General features: G+C 28.2%; 1 protein-coding gene across 1 annotated transcript in view; it reads left to right on the top strand.

Moving 5' to 3' along the window:
- The window catches only part of LOC101241118 (uncharacterized), a 74,903-nt gene that overhangs the window by 33,008 nt on the left and 15,049 nt on the right, over positions 1 to 26,846 (top strand). The window contains exons 8-14 of the mRNA XM_065807763.1: positions 9,464 to 9,652; positions 9,780 to 9,814; positions 10,163 to 10,238; positions 21,002 to 21,075; positions 21,169 to 21,256; positions 21,388 to 21,452; positions 25,681 to 25,807. Coding sequence (XP_065663835.1) covers positions 9,464 to 9,652; positions 9,780 to 9,814; positions 10,163 to 10,238; positions 21,002 to 21,075; positions 21,169 to 21,256; positions 21,388 to 21,452; positions 25,681 to 25,807 — 654 coding nt within the window. The remainder of the gene's footprint in view (positions 1 to 9,463; positions 9,653 to 9,779; positions 9,815 to 10,162; positions 10,239 to 21,001; positions 21,076 to 21,168; positions 21,257 to 21,387; positions 21,453 to 25,680; positions 25,808 to 26,846) is intronic.

The following is a 26,846-nucleotide window of genomic DNA, read 5'->3' as shown; positions in this document are numbered from 1 at the left end:
ATATATATATATATATATATATATATATATATATATATATTATGTCAGTGTATTCTACAAATAGAGTGCTCAATGTTCTTAAAGAACAGAGCAATAATAAATTAGTAAAAACACTTATCTAACTTTTATCTTCAACATCATGTTGAAAAAAATGTATACTATGTTTACAAGAAAAATTTGAAATTATAACTCATTAGATCAAGAAAATTTATTGAATAAAAAATCTGAATTAATTTCTAAATGCAGACATGAAAGTAAGTTTCTTTTAAAAAATTATAAAAATAAATGACCAGTCTAAAATTAATGTAATTCTAAAGAATTAATTTCATGATTTTTTAATTATCTAATGTAGTTGATGTAACTTTCAAAACACTACAGTTATTACATAATTAATTATAACAATTCCCAACTTCCTGTGAAATTTACCTATAATTTGAACTTTTTGAAATTTTCCAATAATTTGAACTTTTTGATGTTTAGACATTCTTTCTGATGAACCTACTGATGGAGAAACATGATGTTGAAGATAAAAGTTAGATAAGTGCTTTTACTAATTGAATCGATGTATACAAAAACGTTCTAAGTCATTAAAACTATTTTTTCGCGGAATAAGAAAAAACTTATTAAATCCAAAATTATTACTTTAATAAATTCAAAAAAAATCTGGGTTTTTTTTGACATCTTTAAATATTAGATTTGTTAAAATATATATCAAAATTTATGATATATATATGTGTTATACATTGTTAAAGTTGTCTGACTTAGAACCTTTTTGTTTACGTGTTAAGGATAATAACAAAAAGCGTGTCTTTTATATATTTATTCATTTTTAGTACAAAAAACTATTAAAAATCAAAGGTCAAACTATTACACATTAAATCACACAATGTATAAAAGGACCAATCACAAAGCCTTTGTCAGACACCTCACTAGATATCGTGTTCCTCATCCCTGTCATTCGCCTCGTCAGTTGTTGGCCAGCTCATGAGTTCATCATAAAAACCACTGAACTCATCCGGAACATATTGCATTAGCTTCCTAGTATCCTGCAGTTTCACTCTTTTTATCGGAACATTACCCAATGGGTAGCACACATTTTGCGGAAACTCGACGATGCGATCAACAACTTGAGACATCTTGTAAGTTTGGATCATCAGCCCATCAATGAGTGGCCTACAGACAATTAACGGGTGATGCGGAAGTTATTGGACAAAATAAAAACGTCAATAACTTATTTATAAATAAAAAAACAAACTACTATTATATTTTTTTTTAATAAAGCATTTATCTTTTAATAAAAATATATTATTTTTTATATGAAAAAACACCACCATCTGCAATTGATCTCAATTTTGCGACTGTAAAAAGTTTAAATCAATTTCTTTGCGACTGTAAAAAGTTTAAATCAATTTCTTGTAGTTTTAGTTTAATGCGATCAATCAAAACTTGCTCTGTTGAAGCTTGCCAATTTCCCTCGTAAACCTTCTGTGCCAAATGTCCCCAAAAATTTTCAATAGGTCGTGCTTGAGGCACATTTGGGGGATTGGATTCTTTATCAACGTAATAGACATATTGGTCCATCCAATTTAGAGAATCTTTAGAATAATAAGAACTTGCTAAATCTGGCCAAAATAAATAGTTAAAGTCTCCATGATAATTGTGAATAAATAGAAGAAGTTGTTTTTCTAAACATTCATTAATATAGATTGATGAATTGATCGCTACAGCCTTGGAAGTGCGAAACAATGGCTCAGACATACCACGGTCAGATATGGCTATCCACATGAATAATTTTTTTGGAAATTTCTCTTTTCCTATAAAACGAACACTTTTTGGGCATGTCTTTTTGTTGTTTGTGTAGTATCCAGAATTTCCAGGCATGTTGTCCCCTGCAAAACAAAAGTATTTTTCATCATCGATGACTAGAAGCGATTTTGTGTTATAGAGTTGGTTAACTAGTTTCCTGCTTCTTTTCTTTGCCTTTATTTGTTGTTCTGTAGTGTATTTTGGAGTCTTTTCACGTTTTCTATATTTAATATTCATTTTTTTTAACTGACGACCAATTGTTGATTGGTTTACACCGAATTTAATACCTATTTTTCTCTGACTGTCCCCTTTTCGATTGTTGACAAGTCTCGTTAATTCGGCTTTCTTTTCTCTAGTCCAGGATGTCAGACGACCAGGGTGCTTTCTATCAGAAAACAATTGAACAGTTTCAAGTCTTTTCAGGTTATCATTTATTGTACTTCGAGCAAATCCTTCCTTTTCAAAATGATTTACGATTTTTTTTTGTTTGTTTTAGGTTTATTTACAAAAAACATTTTTAGTCGCTTTTGAAAAGATTCTCGTTCAGCTGCATTTAACCTCATTTTAAATAATTGTGTTTCAAATAATAAAGTTTATATTTTATAGAACATTTATGCCTACGCATAAAACCACAAAAACTAATTATTATGGTCAAATAATGAAATTAGGATTTGTCCGATAACTTCTGCATCACCCGTTACACCTGAGAAGTCCTGTGAAGTGCATTAGAGAATTTATTCCAAAACTAATCTTACTATTAGCTGGAACTTTCTTTCCCCGTGTTTCTTCTGAAATGCAAGATTTTTTGTAGAATGTTGACCACCACTTTTGAAAATCAACAATATCTTCAACAGTAAACTTACCAGTAGTACTAGAAGTAATGAGAAGTTCAGTTAACTTGTGAACAATGTACACCCTGTCATACCTTTTCAGTTTTCTCTTTATTACTGCGAAGTCCTGGTCACAAGGTAGGTACGAGTGACCTCTTATCAGGTAGTACTGCTCGATTCGATCAAATCCGCCAGTATCTGTGAGAGCCAAAAAGACTCTGTTTAGTGCATGGTTTTTATTTTGGCCTCTACAGTTATCTGAGTAGACATGGAGTTCAGTAGACTGTGGAGGAGCAGACATTAGGTAATTGTACACAAAAGAGCACACCTCATCAGGGCTTTTTCTGGCTGTACCTTCATGGTACGCATAAACATGACCTTTATTGCATTTCACATCGTGAATAGTGAAGAGGTTAACAGATAGCTGTCTGAGGTAAAAGGTTTCCTGGACTGGTATCATTGGTAAAGGGATATTCTGCATGTAGTCAAATGCGATCGCTAAGGCATGCGGTTCATTTTGTTTTGTTTCCGGGTTGCTTTCATTGTGGAGTTAGTTGTAAAACTTTTTCGACCGACGTTTGTGCAGCATCAGTTCAGCAGCAGCATTTCTCCTTGCTGAGATGAGGGCTTTGTAATTTTAAATTAAGCTCCTCACAGGTGCAACAAGAGTCTATCTAGGGATGGCCAAATCTTAACGTAAAGTTGTCCTTAAAGTAGCCTAGAAAAAATTTGTAGCTACATTTTGCTTCAGGATGTTTTTCTTTAAACATTGAGTACAAAATTTTGACATTTAGTCTAGCATCTAGATACTTGATAGTTTTACCAGCATATTTGCTCTGTTTCACCGGATAACTTTCAATATGTTCTCTTATCAGAAGTCTTACATTGCCCCTGATTGCATTCGTTCCTAATTTTTTCCCTCGAAGGTCCTTTGGTGATTTTCTTAATACCAACAGGGAGCGCAATCATTGAATACGACTAATTTTAACACCATAAAGGCATCCACACAAGGTAGGCCTAAATGCCATAGCCAAACTGTAAAAAATGATGTTTGAGTAATTCGGCTATAACATTTGGCTACTGTTTAAGGTTAATTCACTAGCCTAAATGGAACGATATGGAATGTGTTAGATTAGTTTTGTCTAAGACGTTTTTATGAAAACATGTTGCATTATATGCTATGATAAGCCTAAACAAATTGTTAAATAACTAAAACAAAACAAAAATTGGATTAAAAACATCTGACAGCTACCAGCTGAACACAGCTGGTTTTCACAGTGCTGCCAACAAAAACCTTCTAAGTCACTGACCTAGGACCTTTTAGTTTACAGACAATGTTTCAGCTCTCCTTTCAACATGTACGAAGAGGTCTGACTTAAAATGTGTATATATATATATATATATATATATATATATATATATATACATATATATATATATATATATATATATATATATATATATATATATATATATATATATATATATGTATATATATATATATATATATAAATATATATATATAGATCTATAGTTTGTTGGCTTTGGGAAGAGCGGAAGGAAAAAAGTGATTCTTACGCCAACACATATGTCACTTTTAATTACTTTTGACTTTCGTCCAACATTTTCGTGTTGGACGAAAGTCAAAACCATTAATTTAATTACAAATTAATTGTTATATAAAAAAACCACAAAAATGCAAATTTAATTGGCCAGAATGTTTTTAAAAACATTCTGAATGTTTTTAAAACATTCTGAATGTTTTTAACAATATAAACAATGTTTTTATTTTTATTTTTTTTAATAAAATGTTTTTATTTTTATTTTTTTTTACTGTAAATCATGCGCGGAGTGTTGCTACATCGACTATCTTATAGCCTGACTCGCAAGGGAGTGCTGCTACATCGACTGACAAATAGCCTGACTCGCAAGGGAGTGCTGCTACATCGACTGACAAATAGCCTGACTCGCAAGGGAGTGCTGCTACATCGACTGACAAATAGCCTGACCCGCAAGGGAGTGCTGCTACATCGACTGAGGGTTTGGTTGGGGCAGGCAGTCTATCATTATTAAAAAAAAAAAATTCCGGTCTTGCATTTTAATTTTTACTTTTTGTCAACAAAATATGGAAAAAACTTTTGGACAACATCTAAGGGTTCTATATATAGATATATATATATATATATATATATATATATATATATATATATATATATATATATATATATATATATATATATATACATATATATATATATATATATATATATATATATATATATATATATATAAATATATATATAAATATATATATAAATATATAAATATAAATATATATATATATATATATAAATATAAATATAAATATAAATATATATATATATATATATATATATATATATATATATATATATATACAGTAGCGTGCAAAAGTTTAGAAACACCTACTTTTTTTCAGTTTTTAACGCATAACTTTTCACAAACTTTCTCAAATAACCTGAAATTTCTACTGAATGTACTCTATATTATAACAATTCAAAATTCATTTCACAAAATTTTTAAAACTCAACGGTGAATTAATTTTTATTGTTTTTTTGTAAACGCTTCCGTGCAAAAGTTTAGAAACAGCTGAGTTTGGACTATTATTTATTTTTATAAAGCTGAAATATTTACCAAAACTTTCAAAATTTGCAGTTTTTTAATAAAATAGTTTCAATAAAAAAGTTAGTATTTGGTGGCATATCCATTTGTCTTTAAAACAGCATCACAGCGACGAGGCATTAAATCAACTAAATTAATGAGAACATATTATACCAACATTCTTTAATCAAACCAAATAAATTGTCTTTGTAGGTTGGTTTTCTACCAACTAATTGCTTGTCAATGTACTCCCAAAGATGCTCAATGGGATTGAGATCTGGGCTCTGTGAAGGCCATTCAAATTGTTGGGTTTTTTTGATTGAAAATATTCCTTAACAAATCTGGCACAATGCTTTGGGTCATTATCTTGTTGAAAGATCCAATTGCGATTCATTTTGTCCTTTGCATGGGGCAGCATAATGTTCTTCATTATGTCTAAATAAACTCTCTGGTCCTTAATACCTTCTATGCGATGAATGGGACCCAGGTTGTCACGATTAAAACACCCCCAAACCATAACATTTCCTCCTCTATGTTTAACAGTAGGTAACTGATATTTTGGATTGAATCTGTCTCCTATTGGGCGTCTGACATATCTAATTCCGTCACTACTGAATAGCATAAACTTTGATTCATCGGAGAAAAGGACTTTTGACCAATCATTAACTGTCCAACTGAGATGATCTCTTGCAAATTTTATTCTGGTTCTTAAATTTCTTGCAGATATAAGAGGTTTCTTAACTGGACGGCGACCATACAGATTATTTTGTCGTAATCGTTGTTTAGTTGTATCAACGCTACAGTTTGTGCCATGAAACTGATGCATAATTGAATTAAGTTCGACAGCAGTCATGCGAGGATTAATCTTGCAAAACCTTACTAATAATCTATCAGCCTTTTCAGTTGTAACTTTAGGTCTTCCAGAGCGAGGCTTGCTTTCAATAGTTTTGCGCTGATGAAACCTTTTCATAATGTGACATTCCTGGTTTAAACATTGTAAAGTTCAGAAATCTTTTTGTATATATATATATATACAAAAAAGTATATATATATACTTTTTTGTATATATATATATATACAAATATATATATATATACAAAAAAGTATATATATATATATATATATATATATACAAACTATATAGATATATATATATATATATAGATATATATATATATATATATGTATATATCTATATATCTATATATATATACATATATATATATGTATATATATACACATGTATATATATATACATATATATATATACATGTATATATATGTATATATATAAATATATATATACATATATATTTATATATATATATATACATAAAATGTAGGTGTTTCTAAACTTTTGCACGCTACTGTATATATAGGTATATATATATATATATATATATATATATATATATATATATATATATATATATATATATATATATATATATATATATATATATATATATATATATATATATATATATATATATATATATATATATATATATATATATATATATATATATATATATATATATATATATATATATAGTGAAATATGCTTAAATGAGAAAAGGCAGACAGTTAGTAGAATGGCACCAATCAATTTCTAAAGCATAACATAATAACGTATTTAATTTCTATTTGTTTTAAATGTTATAAAATTTAAACTATATAAGTAAAAATCTAGAAGAGTTCTACTCAATTAAAATTACTGTTACCTTTTTCCAGTCTTCTTTACTCCAACCCTTGTGCTGAACTGCCTACTGAAAATGGAAAGTATTCTGCTTCTTATTAAGCAATAGTTTCTTATGTGGCTAGTAGACAGTGGAGCAAGCCTGGATGAGGTGAATACAAATCCAGTTTGCAGAAACTTTCTTGACATGTTGTTCTTTTACATTCTGCAGCTGTTTGCTGGTCATTTTACAACTTTTACAGCATTTCGGCACATGAATTCTTTTAGCAGATGGAGTAATGATTTTTATTTTCCCTAATGTGGAATGTTGTTGAGATAGAGTTAAATCAAAACCTATCTTCTGCTTTTAATATAAAAATTTATATTAAATGGACAAAACCATAAAATTATGGTTTGACATCTTAATTATTTAAAAACCAGAAGTTATTTTCATTACAAAAAATGATTGACCCATTTTCATAGAATGACAAAAAAAATTAAGATATCTAAAAATACAATTTTAACATAAGTGCTCACCAACTTAGCATCTAACTCAAAGTATATTCAGATATGGACTAAGATAATGGGTCAGTGCAATGTCGAGTTATTTTAATAGCGTATCTTTTTCTGACTGTTTCAATATACTTATACCCCCATAATGTTGCTCACTCAATGATCCAATCTTCTTCTTAATCTTCTTAGTGATATCTATCATACATTGTATGCAGGCCTTGTATGAAGAGCATGGTATTTATTTTGTATTATTGCCACCAAAAATCACACAACTTATACAATCATTAGATGTTTGTTTTGTTTAACCATAAAATATAAAGTGGTGACTGAGTTTTATCAGTTAAAAACTTTTTATCATTTTTAACTGTTCAAATCTTATAATGTGCTTTAAAAATTACCTTTTTTTTTAATAAAAAATAACCTGGCTTTGTAAGTGTCAATAGTATTGCAAAACAGGTACTAGTTATTATCTTGAAAAACTGGCACTGCTAAGTAAATATAGGTAAGCACTACTTAAAACAGTCAAAAAAAGGCAAAAAGTTATGACTAGGCATTTCCATTGCATGATTTTTTTCCCTATGTTTGTACAATTAGAAGCTGGGACATAGAGCAATATGCATACTATTATGATTTTAGGCTAAATGTTTAAATATGTATATTTTTATCTTTTTTACTTTTTTTTTGGGTTCATGTTGATGATGTTAATAGTTTGAAAAATATACAATAGTTTTCAAAACACTATACTCTATCTAGAAATATTTGAGGACTGCTATTTCTCATTGAAAATATATTAAATATGAGTTGTAGAGGTGTAATATTTCAATTGAAATACTCACAAGCAATTTATTTTCATAAAAATAACTACATGAGAACAAGAAATTCACACTTCTGTGCGCGATTATTCATGAACTGTATTTAAACGATTGCTGTGACTCTATGATAAATAGTTAATTAAATTCATTTATTTTATTATTATATTCAAATTCTTTGTTTACAAAGTAGTTATATAGATTAAAATTAAATGAGAGCAAATTAGAGATTTTTATTATTAGGAAAATAATAGACAGAAATACAATTGACATAAAATAATAGAATTAGGAAAATAATAGACATAGAAATATAATTGACATAAAATAATAGATTTAGGAAAATAATAGACATATAGAAATATAATTGACATAAAATAATAGAATTAGGAAAATAATAGAATTATAGAAATATAGTTGACATAAAATAATAGAATTAGGAAAATAATAGAATTATAGAAATATAATTGACATAAAATAATAGAATTAGGAAAATAATAGATGTATAGAAATATAATTGATATAAAATAATAAAATTAGGAAATAATAGGCAAAACGTGTTTGAGTTTCCTTATGTGATTTATTGGAAATGCCCCTCTGCTAAAATAGAGACATTTCTATGTAATATTATTAACATTAGTATGTAAATATATTATTTATATCTTGTTTTTATTTTATATATAAAACAGATCTGTTAAGTCACCCTGTACTACTGGGACTAAACACCCTTGAATGTGTAATTTATCTAAGTCTAAATCATCTAAGTCACTTAAGTCACCTCACTACTTATTAAGCTATTTAAAATTTCCTTATTTTAAGTTGACTGTTACTGAATTCGTAAACATAACATAAATGTGCATCATTTCGGGATAATATCAACCACTTACTGCTTATATATTCAATAAAATAAAAATAAGCGTTTAATGTCATTCCAAATCACAGTAATTATATATATAAAATACAATGATCTGTAACTTTAAAGAACATTTGTTGATGTTGTTTTATTTTAGGAGCATATGTTAGGAACAGGAACAAGTGTTATTAACATTTGTTGTTGTTTTATTTCAGGAGCATATGTTAGAAACATTAGGAACGAATGTTATAAACATTTGTTGTTGTTTTATTTTAGAAGCATATGTTAGGAACATTAGGAACAAATGTTATTAACATTTGTTATTGTTTTATTTTAGGAGCATATGTTAGGAACATGCAGAAAAAGTTTCAAGATGATTTGGCTAACGCAGCAACAAATGCAGAAGAAACATTAAGTTCTATGAGAACTGTACGAAGTTTTTCACAAGAGTCGAAGGCTGAGCAGGATTATAGTAAAGGAATAGATGCTAGTTTCTTAGCTGGGAAAAAATTATCAATAGCATCAGGTTTTATTATCAAAAGCATTTTTAGATATTTGATTACTTTTAATGTTTTGTTTATCTTTTGATTTTTTTTTATATCTTTAGTTTTATTATATGTTAAATAGGTTTAGTTAATTATTATTGTATTTAGGGTATTTCAATATGTTTGTTGGTGTAATTAGCCAGGTAATTTTAAATATTTCTAATAAACTTAATAAAATATTTTAGAAATATTACTATTTATGTATGTATGTATGTATGTATGTATGTATCTATGTATTTATGTATGTATGTATGCATTAGCGTATCCAGAAGTTTGTACTGGACATTCTGAGGACTTTTTTTTTTACGCTAACTTAATGACTAGGTAGCATGTTATACACACTTTTATCCTATATTTTATATAGTTAATTATTAAGTTTTTTTAGTACTTTCAGTTGGTGTAGGCTTAATTTTTATATTTACTGGTTTAAATATATTTAATATTACATTTGCATTTAATTTTATTAAATGGTTTGGCTAAATTGATTTTAGGGTACAATTGTTTTGGTATTGTGGTATGGCGGAAAGTTAGTCATTGATGGTGATATGAATGTTGGAGAGTTGACTTGTAAGTTGTATTTAGTTGTGTTTTTTTTCAGTGTTTTAATATTTAGTATTTTAATAATTAATATTTTTAGTTTTGATTTAACTAGTAGATTTGAATAAAACAAAATTTTATTTATAAAAAATATTTTGTATTATTGTAATGTGTTATTAAAAATAAAGAGTTATTACCTTTTTATTTTATAATAATATAAGCAGGGGTTAAAATAAGAATATCGTTCCAGCTTTGCAGACAAATCAGAAAATCGTTCTTTTTTTTTTTTTCAAAGAACTTGTAATAAAAAAACAATTAAAGGGTCAATTATAAAATAATATATTCAAGCACTAATAATTTCGAGTATTTTAACAACATTAAAATGCTTGAAAATTAATCTCTTAAAGTCTTTAATTGAAGTTGCTGAAATTGCTTTTTTAAATTTTTTTGTTTTACTATTAGTCTATTACTGAAAATACATTGTTGGTTTTCATATTTTTTTAAGTTAGTTGTTGTTTTTGTTAATTGTTAATACATTTAAAAAAATATTATTGTCTATTGTATTATTTGTTTCTAATTTAATATTTTTATTAATGATATTGTTATTATTATTATTTATTATTATTATTATTATTAAATATTTCGAACGGCAAGCTATTTTGCACAACTTTAACGCTCCACACTTGCATTTCATAAATACATCAATTGATTTAACACAAGACTCAGAACAGAACAGAACATAAGAAGAGAGCCAAATTTAATGGCACAGAAAAGCAAGCATATCATTTCTTATAAACCTAGCATTAATATATTATTGGAAGAACTCAAATTAACTTTAATTTTAAAAAAATCATCTTTGCAAGAGCAATTCATGTTATCTCTTATATAGTCATGTTATATAATCATGTTATCTTATATATAGTCTTTGAAGGAAGAAAATTTGGAGTAGGTAACAAGTTTTCTGAGGTCAAACTGGCAAATGAAAATATAATTTTTCAAGGTGTAAATAAAAAAATCAACATCTAAATGAAAATGTAAAAATAAATTAACAAAATCATTTTGGTTAATTTATTTAATAAGTTGTTATAGTGTTTTAAAATACTTTTATAATATCTGCACTCTGATAATGCCTACTCTGGTACTTAATACTTGTTGATTATAATACTTCCTGTTATTGTTTTCTGTAGGAGAACACAGTAATAGTTTTATTTTTAGTTAGTTTAGCACTGCATCCTCCTTTTAAAAACTGGGATATTGTTTACTCTACCTAATTTTAAATTTGGAGGGAGTACTAGGCACCCCTTTAAATCCCACACTTTAAACTTTTTGATACAGTTCCACCTTACCTTTCCTATCTAAATCCTGAATACAAGTATATATATATATTCAATCATATAAATATATATATATATATTCGAGACCATTTTTGACAGCGCCGTATTTAGACGCCGCTCAAATTCAGAATTTGAGGACCTTTTTTATTTTTTAATATGGCAAGTGTTGCTTTTTTTTCAAAAAATACCTACACAAGGGAATTTTTAAGCTAAATTTCCTAATAGTTGCCGGCACGGGTGTCACTGCCACCAAAATTATTTTCCTAGAATAGCCCCTGATACATACATATATATATATATATATATATATATATATATATATATATATATATATATATATATATATATATATATATATATATATACATACATATACATACATACATACATACATACATACATACATACATACATACATAGATACATCAACCCTCGGAATTAGGGTCGGCATTCGGCAATGCTGACCTAACTGCCAACCTTAAAGTGTTTGAAGTGGGAAAAAATTGCCGGCCTTGTTTCTATGCCTTATGGTAAGACATTTGTATCAAATATTTTTTTGCCAACCTGATGCGGCCTCTAAAAAATTGAGGTCGGCAAATTATTTCCAACCTCATTTTTCCTAATTCCGATGGTTGATACATATATAAAGTATAAGAATAAAAAAAAAAAATTTAGTCCTGCCTGAGTTTTTCCAAAGTTTTTTTAGCCTAGTGGCATAAAGATAAGTCAGACCAAAACAAACAAGGTCTAGAGTGTGATCAAATGAGTGGCAAAAAACCTCCCTTATTATAAGAGTACCTTTTGAATGGACTTTATTCAAGAGTACCTTCAAAAGTGTCACTTTTGAAGGTACTCTTTAATACTTAAAAATAACTATAAAACTATAAAAAGTCAAAAATTGAAAACATTCTTTATAATTAACCGAACAGTACTATTAAAAGTTTGGCTTTTTGACTTGACATGGCTTTTTGAATTGCCATTTTTTGGAACTCATTGACAAGATAAATAGAGGAAATGGCAAGAGTTTTTAATTATTTTTCAATTTGCATTTGAGTTGTTATAGATAAAAGTTGATGTTGATGATGATATAGATAATATTCAACTGACAATGCTTAACTACTTGTTTACATGAAATGTTATATTTAAAAACTTTAATGTCATGCAAGATCTTCTGTCAACTTAAGGCATAAAAGTCAAGTGAAAATATTTACAAATGTCAATAATGAAGGGTAAAAACAAAATTTTAAAAACTATAAAAAACTAAAAAATTATTGATTTAATTTTTTTTTTTTTTTTCCTTTCTTTAAGTTAAAAATAAGTAACAGAATGATTACTATATTCTTATTTGTAGTATTTTAATACAGAAAAAATCAAAATAATAAGAGTGGATTAATGCCTTAATTATGATGGTTATTAGATTTCCAATAAAATTAAGTTAATATCAACTAACAATCAAAGGTCGTATGAGTTTATTTGGTAGCCGTTTGATATATATATATATATATATATATATATATATATATATATATATATATATATATATATATATATATATATATATATATATATATATATATATATCAAGGGCTATTTTAGACTATTTTTGATAGCGCCGATAGTATTTGGGCGCCGCCCAATTTAAAATTTGAGGACTTTTTTTTTTTTTTAATGTTTTTACGAGAGAAAAAAAGCCAATTTTCCATTAAAGTTTGCCAGAACAAGGGGGTACTGCGGTCCAAATTTTTTTCCTAGAATAGTATATATATATATATATATATATATATATATATATATATATATATATATATATATATATATATATATATATATATATATATATGTATATATATTTATATTTACGATATTTTGAGGGAATATTAATACCCTCGTTATATAGTATATTAAAAACCATTATAAAAAATAAAACCGCTATATTATACAAAACCGTTTAAATTTATGATATAATGTTCTTTGCAAGAGCTTCTTTTTAAGAGTTTTTTAAGAGAGTTTTTTGTGATGTAAGAATTTTAACATGGGTTTCCAAAATGGCGTTGTCACATAATTGCCATCATCCATTGTCACGAAAGGTACTTTTGTTGTGTTGTATTTCCAACGCTTCCCTACTTTTTCTATTAAAACTATTTATTTCTATTTTTAAGGTATTGCGACCATTCCAGTGGAATTTTCTTTGGCAAATTTTGGAGTATTCAGCTACAGCTAAATTTTCTCCTTTATTTTGTTATGCACTTGTTTGATGCTGGCATATATGAGACATTATCTTCAGTCAAATTTCACCAACATAACATTTGCTACAAGAGCACTCTAATTTGTAAACACAAGGATAGGAATTAACTGGTAGTGTAGGTTTATTTTTAGAATTTTGTAAACTGGAAACTTAAACACTAGTACATATCCTGCTTTTTTAAAAACTCTTCGTAAATTAGAACTGATTCCAGGGATCCAGGGTAAAGACGCAAATCTTCTCGGAGACATTAGTAAATATTTTTTGGAGACATTAGGAAATGTGGTAGTGGTGTAGAGGTAGTGCGTTCGCTTCTTAAGCAAGAGGTTCTGAGTTCGATCCCCACCATGTCCCTGGTAGTACCGTGCTTAACTTGTTTCTCCGTGCAGCGGACTTGTTCATCAAGATTCATGTTTCAGAGTTAAAGAGTTTAGAGAGGGTTATAACCACAATTAAGTAGCCTCCTCGTCTGTAGTGGCCTGCTTGGCCTTAAGGAGGTAAATTAACAAAAAAAAAAAAAATTACTTTTTTGTGAGTTCTTTTTTGTTGTTAACACCTTTTTCTGTAGACTTAACTAGTTTTTCTGGACTTTTCCTCTCAGCCGTTTTCTACAAATACATTGATAAGAAACAACAACTCATTGTCAATGTTATTTATTGTGCATAAACGTAGTGCTCTATGGATGAAACCAAATTAAGTGGGACGAAACCAAATTAAGTGGGACGAAACCAAATTAAGTGGGACGAAACCAAATTAAGTGGGACGAAACCAAGTTATGGACCAAAATCAATACCATATTTAGATATCATTTCAGTTACCGAATCATGTACCATAAAATTGCAGTATAGTAAGAAACCAACTGAGGGAGTTAAATTAAGGCAAGAAGTTTTATTAATTTTAAAAATGGCCAAACCAGTTAAAAGTAACCTCAACAATGAACAAAGAAGAGCTCTTTATGAAATTAGGAAAGATATGAATATCCAGATATATCCCTTTGACAAAGAATCTGGATTAGTTCAAATCGATCAAAATAGTGCTCTAGAAAAAATTAAAGAACACTTACAAAAAAATAAAATTGCAACCCAACTATTCAAATTCTTCACAAAGTTCAAATCACTCTCATAAAGTTAAGTAAACTAGGACATTTTACCAAAAAAGAATATAAAAATATCTACCCGAGTGGCACTGTACCACCACGTTTATATGGAGTAATTAAAGCCTATAAGCCTGAAAAAGGTTACCCAATGAGGTTAATTGTAAGCACCCTTGGTACACCTACATATATCATCTCTAAATATATAGTCAATATTGTACAACCCACTCTAAACTTAAATGAAACGCATTTAAAAAATTCTGAGGTTCAGGTCTCCTTTGATGTTGTAAATTGTACCCTTTGGTTCTGATTAAAGAAGCAATCATGCTGTTTAAAAGATTAAGAAACAACCAGAGCTTTATATCTAAATTAACTTTTGAAGAGATCAGGTTACTTTTAGAACTTTTTCTTTCTCATTGCTATTTTTAATATGAAAATGATATTCATGAGCTCAAAAACTCCGGACCTATTGGGTTAGCTCTTATGGTAGTAGTTGCTGAGTGTTTTTTACAATATCATAAAGTAATTTTCTTTCATTGGGACATAACAATAACATCCATGTGAAATAATTAAAAGATATGTCGATAATATACATTCAAGGTTCCATGTAGAAGAAGATGCGCAAAAGTTTTTAGATCTACTTAACAAACAACATAAAAGTATTCAATACACAATGAAATCTGCTGACTTAACCAATACATTGAACTATCTTGATGTTTCAGTTACGAACAATAAAACCGGTACATATAGTTTTAAAATACATTGCAAAAATGCAATCACAAACGTTCAAATTAAACTGAAGTCATGCCATGGCCCTAAAATTATCAATGGTGTCTTTATTGATTTCGTCCATAGAGTTTATGCGCAATAAATAACATTTATGATATGTTGATGTTTCTTATCGATGTATCCTCTTTTTCCTCCTCATTATTATCATCATTATTGTCACGATTATCTGAAATGACTTTGCAAAATTGAGTTTTTAATTTTGCCATATAATTTCATGATTGTTTTTTTTTTTGTAGAGAACGACTATGAGAGGAAAAAACTAGTTAAGTCTACAAAAGAAAGTGTTAACAAAATAGATTTCAAGAAAAATCAACATTTCCTGATATCTCCAAGAAGATTTGCGTCTTTACCCTGGATCCCTGGAATCAGTTCTAAGTTACAAAGAGTTTTTAAAATAGCAGGATACATAGCAGTGTTTAAGTCTCCAAAAAATCTCCTAAGTCTATTTAGTTCCAAAAATAAACCTACACTCTACCAGTTAATTCTTATCCCAATGTATACAAATTAGAGTGCTCTTGTGGTAAATGTTATGTTGGTGAAATTTGACTGAAGTTATTGTCTTGGATATGGAGTCAAGGATAAGGAAAAAATTCAGCTGTAGCTGAACATTTCAAAATTTGCCAAGAAAATTTCTACTGGAATGGCTGCAACACCCTAAAAATAGAAATAGATTTTTTTAATAGAAAAGTTAGGGAAGCATTGGAGATACAACACAATAAAAGTACCTTTTGCAACAATGGTCATAACTGGGATGATGGTGATTATGTGACAACATCATTTTGGAAACCCATGTTCAAATTCTTACATCACAAAAAACTCTCTTAAATATCTCTTAAAAAGAAGCTCTTACAAAAAACATTGGTTCTTAAATTTAAACGGTAATGTTTTTTAACATACTTAATAACAAGGGTATCAATATTCTCTCTAAATATCGTAAAAATCATAATATTTTTAACAAATAGAAATTGATCCATAAAAAGAAGTTTTATTTTAAAATATTTATACAAATAAAGTCTATTGAAGATGTCAACATTTTTTTTTTTTTTTTTTTTTTTTTTTTTTGTTATTTCACCTCCCCAAGGCCCAGAAGGCCACTACAGATGAGGAGGCTACTTAATTGTGGTCATAACCCTCTCTCAACTCTATAACTTCGAAACACGAACCTTGACGAACAAGGCCGCTGCGCGGAGAAACAAGTTGAGCGCGGTACTACCAGGGACGTGGTGGGGATTGAACTCCGAACCTCTCGCTTATGAAGCGAGCGCTCTACCACTACACCACTACCGCATACCGCATTTAAAATATACAAATATATATATATATATATATATATATATATATATATATATATATATATATATATATATATATATATATTTAAATTCACCTCCCCAAGGCCAAGAGGGCCACTACAAGTGAGGAGGCTACTTGTGGTTATAACCCTCTCTCAACTCTATAACTCCAAAACATGAACCTTAATGAACAAGGCCGCTGTGCCAAGAAACAAGTTGAGCGCGGTACTACCAGGGACGTGGTGGGAATCAAACTCAGAACCTCTCGCTTATGAAGCGAGCGCTCTACCACTACACCACTACCGCATTATATATGTATATATATATATGTATAAAATATATATATGTATATATATGTATATATATGTATAAAATACGCATATATATGTATATATTTGCATACATGTATATATGCATATATATATACACATATATATATGTATAAAATATGCATATATATGTATATATTTGCATATATGTATATATGCATATATATATATGCATATATATATACACATATATATATATATGTATAAAATACGCATATATATGTATATATATGTATAAAAATATATATATATACCTACTATAGCATATTTATGTAACCATTTGCTCACTTTTTCTGCTTATATAAATCAATACGACTTTTTTAGAAAAAGCAGAAAAATTGAAGAATAATGAATGAATAGATTGGTGCCCCATGCCAAACCCTTAGTCGATGTAGCAGCACTCTGCTGAGAGTCGGGCTGTTTGTCAGTCGATGTATGTACTGGAGACCGCGGCAGCGAGTTATTTCAGTATAATGTCATGCTGCTCACCTAAATCAGCAGTATAAGATGTATATATATATATATATATATATATATATATATATATTATATATATATATATATATATATATATATATATTTATATATACAAATATATATATATATTTATATATACAAATATATATATATATAATGTAAACACCGACTAGGAGTGTATATATAAATATATATTTATATACATATATATATATATATGTGTATATATATATTCACTACACACTCCTAGTTGGCATTTACAGGCACATGTTTTTTTGGTTGCCGTTATGTTTTCTTTTTTTACTTTTTTATACTATTTTTATCATTTATATTTTTTTTTAATACTTCTTTTTTTTTCTTTTTTATTTATGCATAGCTAGCTCCTTAGAGCAGTGCCTGTTATAGTATTTGTAGAAAAGAGAAAGAGAAACAATATTACAACCTTATAATAATGGTTGGAGGTTGGTTGCAAGCGCAGGCCCAACTATGTTCACAATTCGTTTTTGTGTCTTGTCTAAAAAGGAAAGGGCTTCATTGGAAGATCTGCCCCAGTTATGACAACAGTATTCCATACAAGGACGCATTAACTTTGAGATTTACAGAGGTAAAGAATAGATTCCTGAGTAAGAAAGTGTTGAGCATCATAAAGAGATGCAACCTCAGCAGATGCTAATTTTGCAATTGATTCGATATATGGTTTTCAAGAAAGATTGGAAGTAAAAGTTAATCCTAGAAGATGAAGGGTAGATGACTTGTCAAGTACATCACTGTTCATAAATATAGGAAGATCAAAATAATTGCGGTAACAATTGGCTGAAAAAATTGGGTTTTATTTGAATTAAAGTTCACCAGCCATTGTGAGCCCCATGCTTTAGCAGAAGTGATATCCTTTTCAAACTCAAATGCCCCCTCCAAGCAATCAGAGAGTGCCGGCTTCTTATCAAGACAAGTATAAATGGTAGTATCATGCAACCTTAGATGTGAGAATATCTGATCAAGACAAGCATAAATGGCATCAACAATGTAACCTTAGATGTGAGAATATCTGGAAGATCGTTAATATAAATTAAAAAGAGCAAAGGGCCAAGGATAGAACCTTGAGGAACCCCTGAAATTACAGGATATGAAGAAGAGTGCTGTCCATCAAGGATAAATTTTCTACTATGATTGGAAAGGAAGGATTCAATAATCTTATCAGTGTTACCTGATACACCGTTAGAAGAAAGCTTATGGAGAAAACCAGCGTTCCAAACTTTATCAAAAGCTTTAGAAATATCAAGAGAGATCAACCTCTCCACCTCTATCTAATGTTCGATAAAACCTATTGGTTATTACTGTTAGCAAATCAGCTGTAAAGTGAGAAGATCGAAATCCATATTGATGATCAGAAAGTAAGTTATTAAATTTAAGATAAAAGATTAAGTGTTTGTTAATTAAAGATTCGAAAACCTTGCTTATGATAGGAAGAAGACTAATGGGAGGGTATTTAATTCTATTTTTTAAATTTATTTAATTTAATAATTAATTTAATAAATTCTAATTTGACGAGTCAGATCGCTCTTTAGAATTTTTGAAAATAGGGATAACAGCTTTCCAGCATGCCGGAAAACAAAACTCTGATAAGCAGTTATTAAATAGTTTTGAAAGTATAGACAACATCTCCGGAGAACACTTCTGCAAAACTACAACAGGTATGTCATCCAGACCACAAGCTGTAGAAAAGTCCAAGCAGGAAATCACTTTAGATACAGAAGCTGGAGTGATATAAATGTCAAGCAATGGATCAACCTCTTTGTCAGCAATATCAGGTAAAACGCAACTAGTGGAATCAAGAGATTATATCGATGAAAAGTTCTAGCAAACAATTCAACTTTGTCTTTAGGTGAAGTAACAAAATCTAAACTGTACAAGAGAGGTGAATGATAGATTTGCCCTTATTATTAATACTGTTAAAGATTGTCCAGAAGTCATTAGAGCCTAATTTTTGAGATAAAATACGAGTTTTCATGATCTGAGAATAGCGGGCTTTGACATTAAACAAAACCTTTTTACAATGGTTTCTAGCAATAGTAAACAGACATCTGTTTTCTGGAGAATTGTTTTGCTGATAGATATGGAAGTAATAGTTTCAATTGAAAATTGCAGCAGCATAATGTGATGTAAACCAAGGAGAAGATTAACTTGGAATCGTCAAGTGGGAATAAAAGATTCCATGCCAGCCTGAATCCAAGATGTTACTTAAGAAACACATTTATCAGACAAAAGATTCAAATCCACAAAGAAAATCACAGAAAGAGTCCCAGTCAGTATTAAGTTAATTGTAAGAGGCTCAATGATAGGGGGATTCAGATGATGAAGAAGAATGCGATAATAGTTTTAGAGAGATCAAATTGTGATCAGAAGCACCTAAGGGTGAATGTGAAGAAACTGAGCACTGACTAGGATCAGAAACAATACATAAGTCGAGTAGAGAAGATAAATTATTTGGATTGTCTGGAAAGCAAGTTGTAAAGTTGACTATTTGAGTTAGGGATTGAGAAAGGTAAAAGTTGTGGGCTTTAATGCCTGCAGAGTCACTGACACTAGAGCCAAGTCATTCAGTGTGATGAGCTTTAAAGTCACCAACAACAACAATATTGGTTAATATATAAAAAGAGAGGGCTTGATCAATTTGATCAGAAATATTATCAAAAAGAGTTGAAATTTTTAAATAAATAACTTTTCAAAATTAAAAATGTTTATTAATATTCAAAATTGCAAAAAATCGTTTTTAGTTATTTATGTGGTTTAAAAATTTAGAAGCATGTAATGGTACTATTTTTTTATTTTAGTTTGTAAATTTTTTGGGTAAGATTTAAACACAGTTAATGGTAGTTACATTATTCTCCTGCTAAATAGCTAACATTTAATGATTAGACAATTAATGATTAGAATTTCAGATACACATAGCTTTATAAAAACAATAAATACTAGTTTAAACTAATATATGATTTCTTTAAGTATTTTTTGCAGTTTTAATATTTTATGATAATGATTTTTAAAGTTAAAGTTATTTTTATTCAGTAGACTTTGATGAAAAGGTTACATTTATCTGTTTACTTGATTTGTAAATAAATTGTTTAAACTTATTTGTACTTAATGTGCTAGATAGTTCCTTAGTTTGAAGTGAATACCTTCTTGGACAATTATTTTTATAAACAAAGTTTACTATTTTAATTTGTTTTTGTTTTATTTTAGCATTTATTTTGTATTCACTTAATGTGGCATTGGCATTTGCATTTCTATCATCACTTTATGGAGATTTTATGAAAGTAAGTTTATTGCTTCAATTTCAAAAAATTTTATCATCATCATCATTGTTGTTGTTGTTGTTGTTTAGTTTTATTATTTTTTGCTTAAAAAAGGCTGTTGGTGCTTCCATACGAATTTTTGAGCTGTTAGATAGAGTTCCTGAAATAAAGTCCGGAAACATTGTTGTTAAAAACACAAAAGGTGAATTCATTTTTATTATTAATTTGTGTTTTAAATTCTCTTCAAAAATCATTTTTTAATATCTTTGCTAAATTTATTGACAGAATATATTTTTATTTATATTTTTTAAAAATTCAGAATTTTTTTTATAGTTAACATAACATTTGATGATGTTGCATTCAGCTACCCAACGCGACCAGAAACTAAAGTTCTAAAGGTAATTTTTTATATTTAAAATTTCTTATTATTGTTATTATTATTATTATCATTATTATTATTATTACTATTATTATTATTATTATTATTATTATTATTATTATTATTATTATTAGTATTATTATATTATTATTGTTATAAGTATAATATTTATGATTAGGGATGTAAGAAAATTCTTATAGGGGATCAAAAGTTACTTTATTAGAACAAAATCACAATTAGCAAATTGTATATATATTAAAGTTGTTACACAACTTTGATTACTGTTCTAAATGGTTGTTCCGAAGTTTTGATTCAGTCTGTTAATTTCAAACTGGAAGACGTAACAAAGAACTGACTTTGAGTGGTGAATCAAGACAATTTTGTTTTATTAATTAAAAGTTAAAATAAAACATTCATTAAAATTTGTTTATAAACTGTAAAACGAAAATCTTAGTTAAAACCTCGAGCTCTGATAAACCTCTGTTACATCCCTAATTATGATTATTATTAATGTTGTGATATTAATAATGGTAATAATTGGATTTAGTATAATAATTCTTTTATTTTGATGATAATGATAATAATTGGATTTTTTTGTGGTAAAACCATAAAAATGATTGTAGAAATTAATTGAATTTAATATTTTTTTTCAAAAACTGCAGTTCTATTTACAAAGAAGATTTTGTTTTTGTTTAAATTCAGAAAGTTTATTATTGATGTTTATTATATATTAATTTTTTTTTTATAATTTATTAATTTTGTTTATTTGTTTTTTGTTGTTGTTTTTTTTTATATTTTTTGCATATACTTCGACTGACTAATAGATGATTGACTAAAATAGGGAGAACATGCAAGAAGTGTACATACATTGACTGAAGGTTTATATTTGGTTTGGCAATCCTAATCCTAACCCCTGATGTATGCACATTCCCTGCATGTTCGCCTTATTTAATTACTCCGATCTTATGTAAGATAAATGTTAAAACTTATGTTAAAATAGCAAATTTATATATATAATTAAAATAATCTAATAAGATTAAAAAATAACATTGATATATTTATAAATCAACGCTATTTTCTGATTTTATATATATATATATATATATATATATATATATATATATATATATATATATATATATGTATATATATATATATATATATATATATATATATATATATATATATATATATATATATATATATATATATATATAATATATATATATATATATATATATATATACATTATTTACATTGATATATTTTATATTAATAATTGATATATTATATATATATTATATAATAATTAAATCAAAAATTAGCATTACATTTTTTATTGATATTCATAAAATGGTTTTTTTTATTTTGTTGGGTGATGATTACATAGTTTGATGATTTTGTCGGTTGACTATTGTTGGTTGGATGTTTAGATTTTTTTTAGTTTAACTTAATTTTTTCTGAGTTTGCTTTCATTTACACAAAATCCACCAATATTTATTTTAAACTTCAATAATTATTATATATTTTTTTATTATATATATATATATATATATATATATATATATATATATATATATATATATATATATATATATATATATATATATACAGAACATCTCAAAGCGTGATATATCACGCTCGTAAAATTGTAATATGTTGTCATTGAGCGCAATTATGTGCAATCAGGGTCAGGGCCGTGAGAGCGATCTTGAAATTTAAAAATTGAAAATTTTAAGATCACTCCTTTTTGTTATACGAAATTTCAAGATTTCTTCATTCGTCATGTTTGAAGTAGTATCTACAACAGCACATTTATACTACTTCAACAATGTAGTTTTTTATACTTCCTAACTTTTTTTATTTGTGCCAGATCGCTATTTTCTTAAACTAATAATGGTAAAAAAAAACCCAATCAAACAAAAGCGCAAGCGCTTAATAAGTTATTATAATAGTATTGAAGAAAAAATTTGTGGCTAAAATTTTTTGCTTTCATTGTTTTGATATGTATTTAAAACGCTGCTAACTTAATATTTAGGATTAACAATTTTTATATTTCCTGATATTTGTTACAGGGTGGCCACGCCTCCTAATAAATCCTAAAGTATTCTAATATTTAAAAAATCTCCTAATAAGACCTAAGTTCTCCTAAAATATACTTGAATTTTAAAACTACTCCTAAAATCTCCTAATTAAAACTTGTTTTTTGAACTTGAAGTTTTCTTTTGAACATTCAACTTAAACTTTCAAATTTTTTATTAAAATTTTGAATAATACTTAAATTTCAGAAAAAGTTTTTTAAAATTTTCAGAAATACTTCAAATTTTTTTATTCGTTTTTCCAAGTTTCCTTGTAAAATCTCTTAAAAAGTACTTCAAAATCTCCTAAAATCTCCTAAATTCTTTTAATTTTTAAACTCAAAAAAAGTGTGGCCACCTTGAGAATATAACATGTTTAAAAATAGCTCTTTTAACACCAAGAAGAACAAGGAAACTCTGGACAAAAAAGTTAATTCTGTTTCAAGCGCCATCGAAAAGAGCAAAAAAGTGGCAATTTACAAGGCATCCTTGCTAAAAGTGGCAATTTACAAAGCAATCCTTGAGTGAAAGTAGTCACATGCTTGAGAAAAACCAAGCCTATTCCACTAAAAAATCTGTTAGTGCCATCCACTCATCCAAGTGAAAGTAGGTAATTAAAGCGACAATGTCTACAGTTACCAGCTTAGTGCAACCTTATTGATCTGAAAGTAGCATAGACTCGTACTCATCTGAAAGCAGCAAAGACACTTTCTGGGATGATGAGATTGCAGCATCAATGAGCAAAAGGAAGCATAACCCAACAAGCATTGCAAGACACCTTGTCACAATCTCAAAGCTGTCTTCTCACGGAGCAGCAAAGGTGTGTCGCCAGTTTTCTGGTGAGGGCATTGAGATCCCAATCCTTATTCCAGTCAGCAATATACAAAGTTATATACATAAGAGTTGCTCAGGTGAAAAAACACTTGTTAAGCACATGTGAATACTGGCAAGAAGATAGGCATTATTGTTTGGCTGCACCAAATGTTTCAAGAGGAAGGTTACCACAAACCCAACTTCATCAGTTGCCAACACCATGTGCTGGATTGCATTTTTCGCGTTGTCATAGGCGATGAGCTCAATAGATTGACTAAATCACCAAACATTAATTACTTCTTTGTGAAAGACTAAATGAGCAATTTTGACAAATTGAAATCAGTATTCAGCAGCGGTAAAAATGAGGTTAAGGAAACAGGCGGCTGGAGAGACAACATGAAGTTTTTTTTACCATCTCACTCATGTCTTCCGTTGCCAAACTGAAATGACTGAGATACCCTTCGTAAAGTTTCAACAGACCCCTATCATCAGCAAAGCACGCTTGAACTCTGGAGTTATTCTAGCCATTCTTGCATTTATTCTGATGCCTGAATCCTGTAACAAGCTGCACAAAATCTGTTCATTAATTTTCTACTCATGGGCCGATCATTGATTTAGCAGTCAATTGTTCCGCACTGAAGATTTTGATGAACTATCTGCAGTGCTGAATAGTCATTCATAAGGTCTCAGATACTTGCAAAACCCTGAATCTCAACTGGTGCTGTGAGTGTGCAATCAAAGTTTTGCAAGACCTGTATTACTCTTGCCGCAACAAGGACAACCACCCACTAAGATTCATCCTGTTCAGTGATATTATTGTAAAAAATTGACTTCCTTGCGTGTTTGATACCCCTATAAAATGTTGTATATATTTGACTCTGAAGCTTGTGTTCAATTTTTAAGTGCTTAATGATACCTCAAAGATTATACAAAAAAGCTAATAAATAAAAGTTTTTAAATCATTTTGTGTGTGACGTTTTTTACCTTGAAAGTTAGGATTTTATCTGATCTTTAATGAAAGCTCATCAAATTATGATACAGAGAAACAAGGTTGTAAAAAAGTCATCATCCAATATATATGTATGCATATATGTATGTATGTATGTATGTATGTATATATGTATGCATGTATGTATTTATGTATATATATTACAGTAATAAAAATGAGTTTAATTGATAGGCGTTGTATCGATTTGATGTTTATGGATTAAATACTTGAAAAAAAATCAAAATTAAAAATTTTCAATTGAAAAGAGTGACATTAATAAATGATATTACCAAATAGTAATAATAATAATCTCAAAAATGATTTTTATATCTAAGATATATAAAAAAAATAATTTAATTTGTTTTTAGGGCCTAAGTTTCCACATGAAGCCTGGAGAAACAGTTGCTTTGGTTGGTCCTTCAGGTGGTGGAAAAAGCACTGTTATGAGTTTATTAGAAAGATTCTATGATCCATGCAGTGGAACAATATATGTTGGTATGCAAATAATTTTGACAGTTTTTCCACATGCATAGAGATTATTAAAACTCTTATCCCATTTATTTAAATGAAAGAAAATTTCTTAACCTCTTCCTATTTTAAGGAAGAAAATTGTCTCTTCACAGCATTAGACACGCAAGTTTAGCTAATTGAATATGTAAGCACTCAACATAAGTTATTTCTAACACAGATGATAACTGAGACATTTCTTCTGGTGTTTATTCGAAAATGAAGTCTATATTAAAATTTCAACCCTCTCATTTAGATTATATTTATTTGCAAAGAAAATGAGGACCTCTAAAACGGGTCATGGAAAGCTAGGTATATCAAATAAGTTAACTTGATCTGTTTTTTAGCATAAAACACTAAACAGAAAAAACTCATATATAGCAAGTACTTTTGATGAGGACCGATAATATTGGGTTTAGATAATTCGATATAAAGTGATAGTATATTGTAAAATAAGGTAACGGCATAAAAATTATTAAAAGTACTAATTACTACAATTTGAATTGCAATTTATTTAAATAGCTTTTAGTAAAAGTATGAAGATTGATGATAATTCTTCTTTACCTTTAGAAAATGACTAGCAATTTAAAGACTTAAAAAATGGAAGAAAGTTATTTTTGAAAACACTTAATACTTATTTAAATGTAATAAAAATCATTATTTTTAATTTTTAAAATTCATTTCAAAAATCCAAAGTACAAAAATATGTGACAAAATTTAATTATTAAACTTTATTAAACAGTTATTAAAAAATTATTAAACTAAACAATAATTAAAAAACTTACTTAGTGAGATTGCTTTTGTGAATTTGGAAGGCTGGAAATACTTTTCTTTTTAAAAAAGCAGTTTTACTAACAATGCTAAAGATAAAAACACAGTAAGATGAAAAGCTACTCATGTAGTTTAAGGCCAGTCTCCGTAAATTTCGGGTTTGTTTCGTTTATGTGAGAGTGACGTGAAATTGTGCCGTTCAGATCCCGCGGAATTTTTCTAAACGTTTATAATAAAGCGGTAACTAATAAAGTCT

The sequence above is a fragment of the Hydra vulgaris genome, chromosome 10 (assembly GCF_038396675.1).
Source record: "Hydra vulgaris chromosome 10, alternate assembly HydraT2T_AEP".
NCBI lineage: Eukaryota > Metazoa > Cnidaria > Hydrozoa > Anthoathecata > Hydridae > Hydra > Hydra vulgaris.
This window is presented reverse-complemented; position numbering and strand designations above follow the sequence as displayed.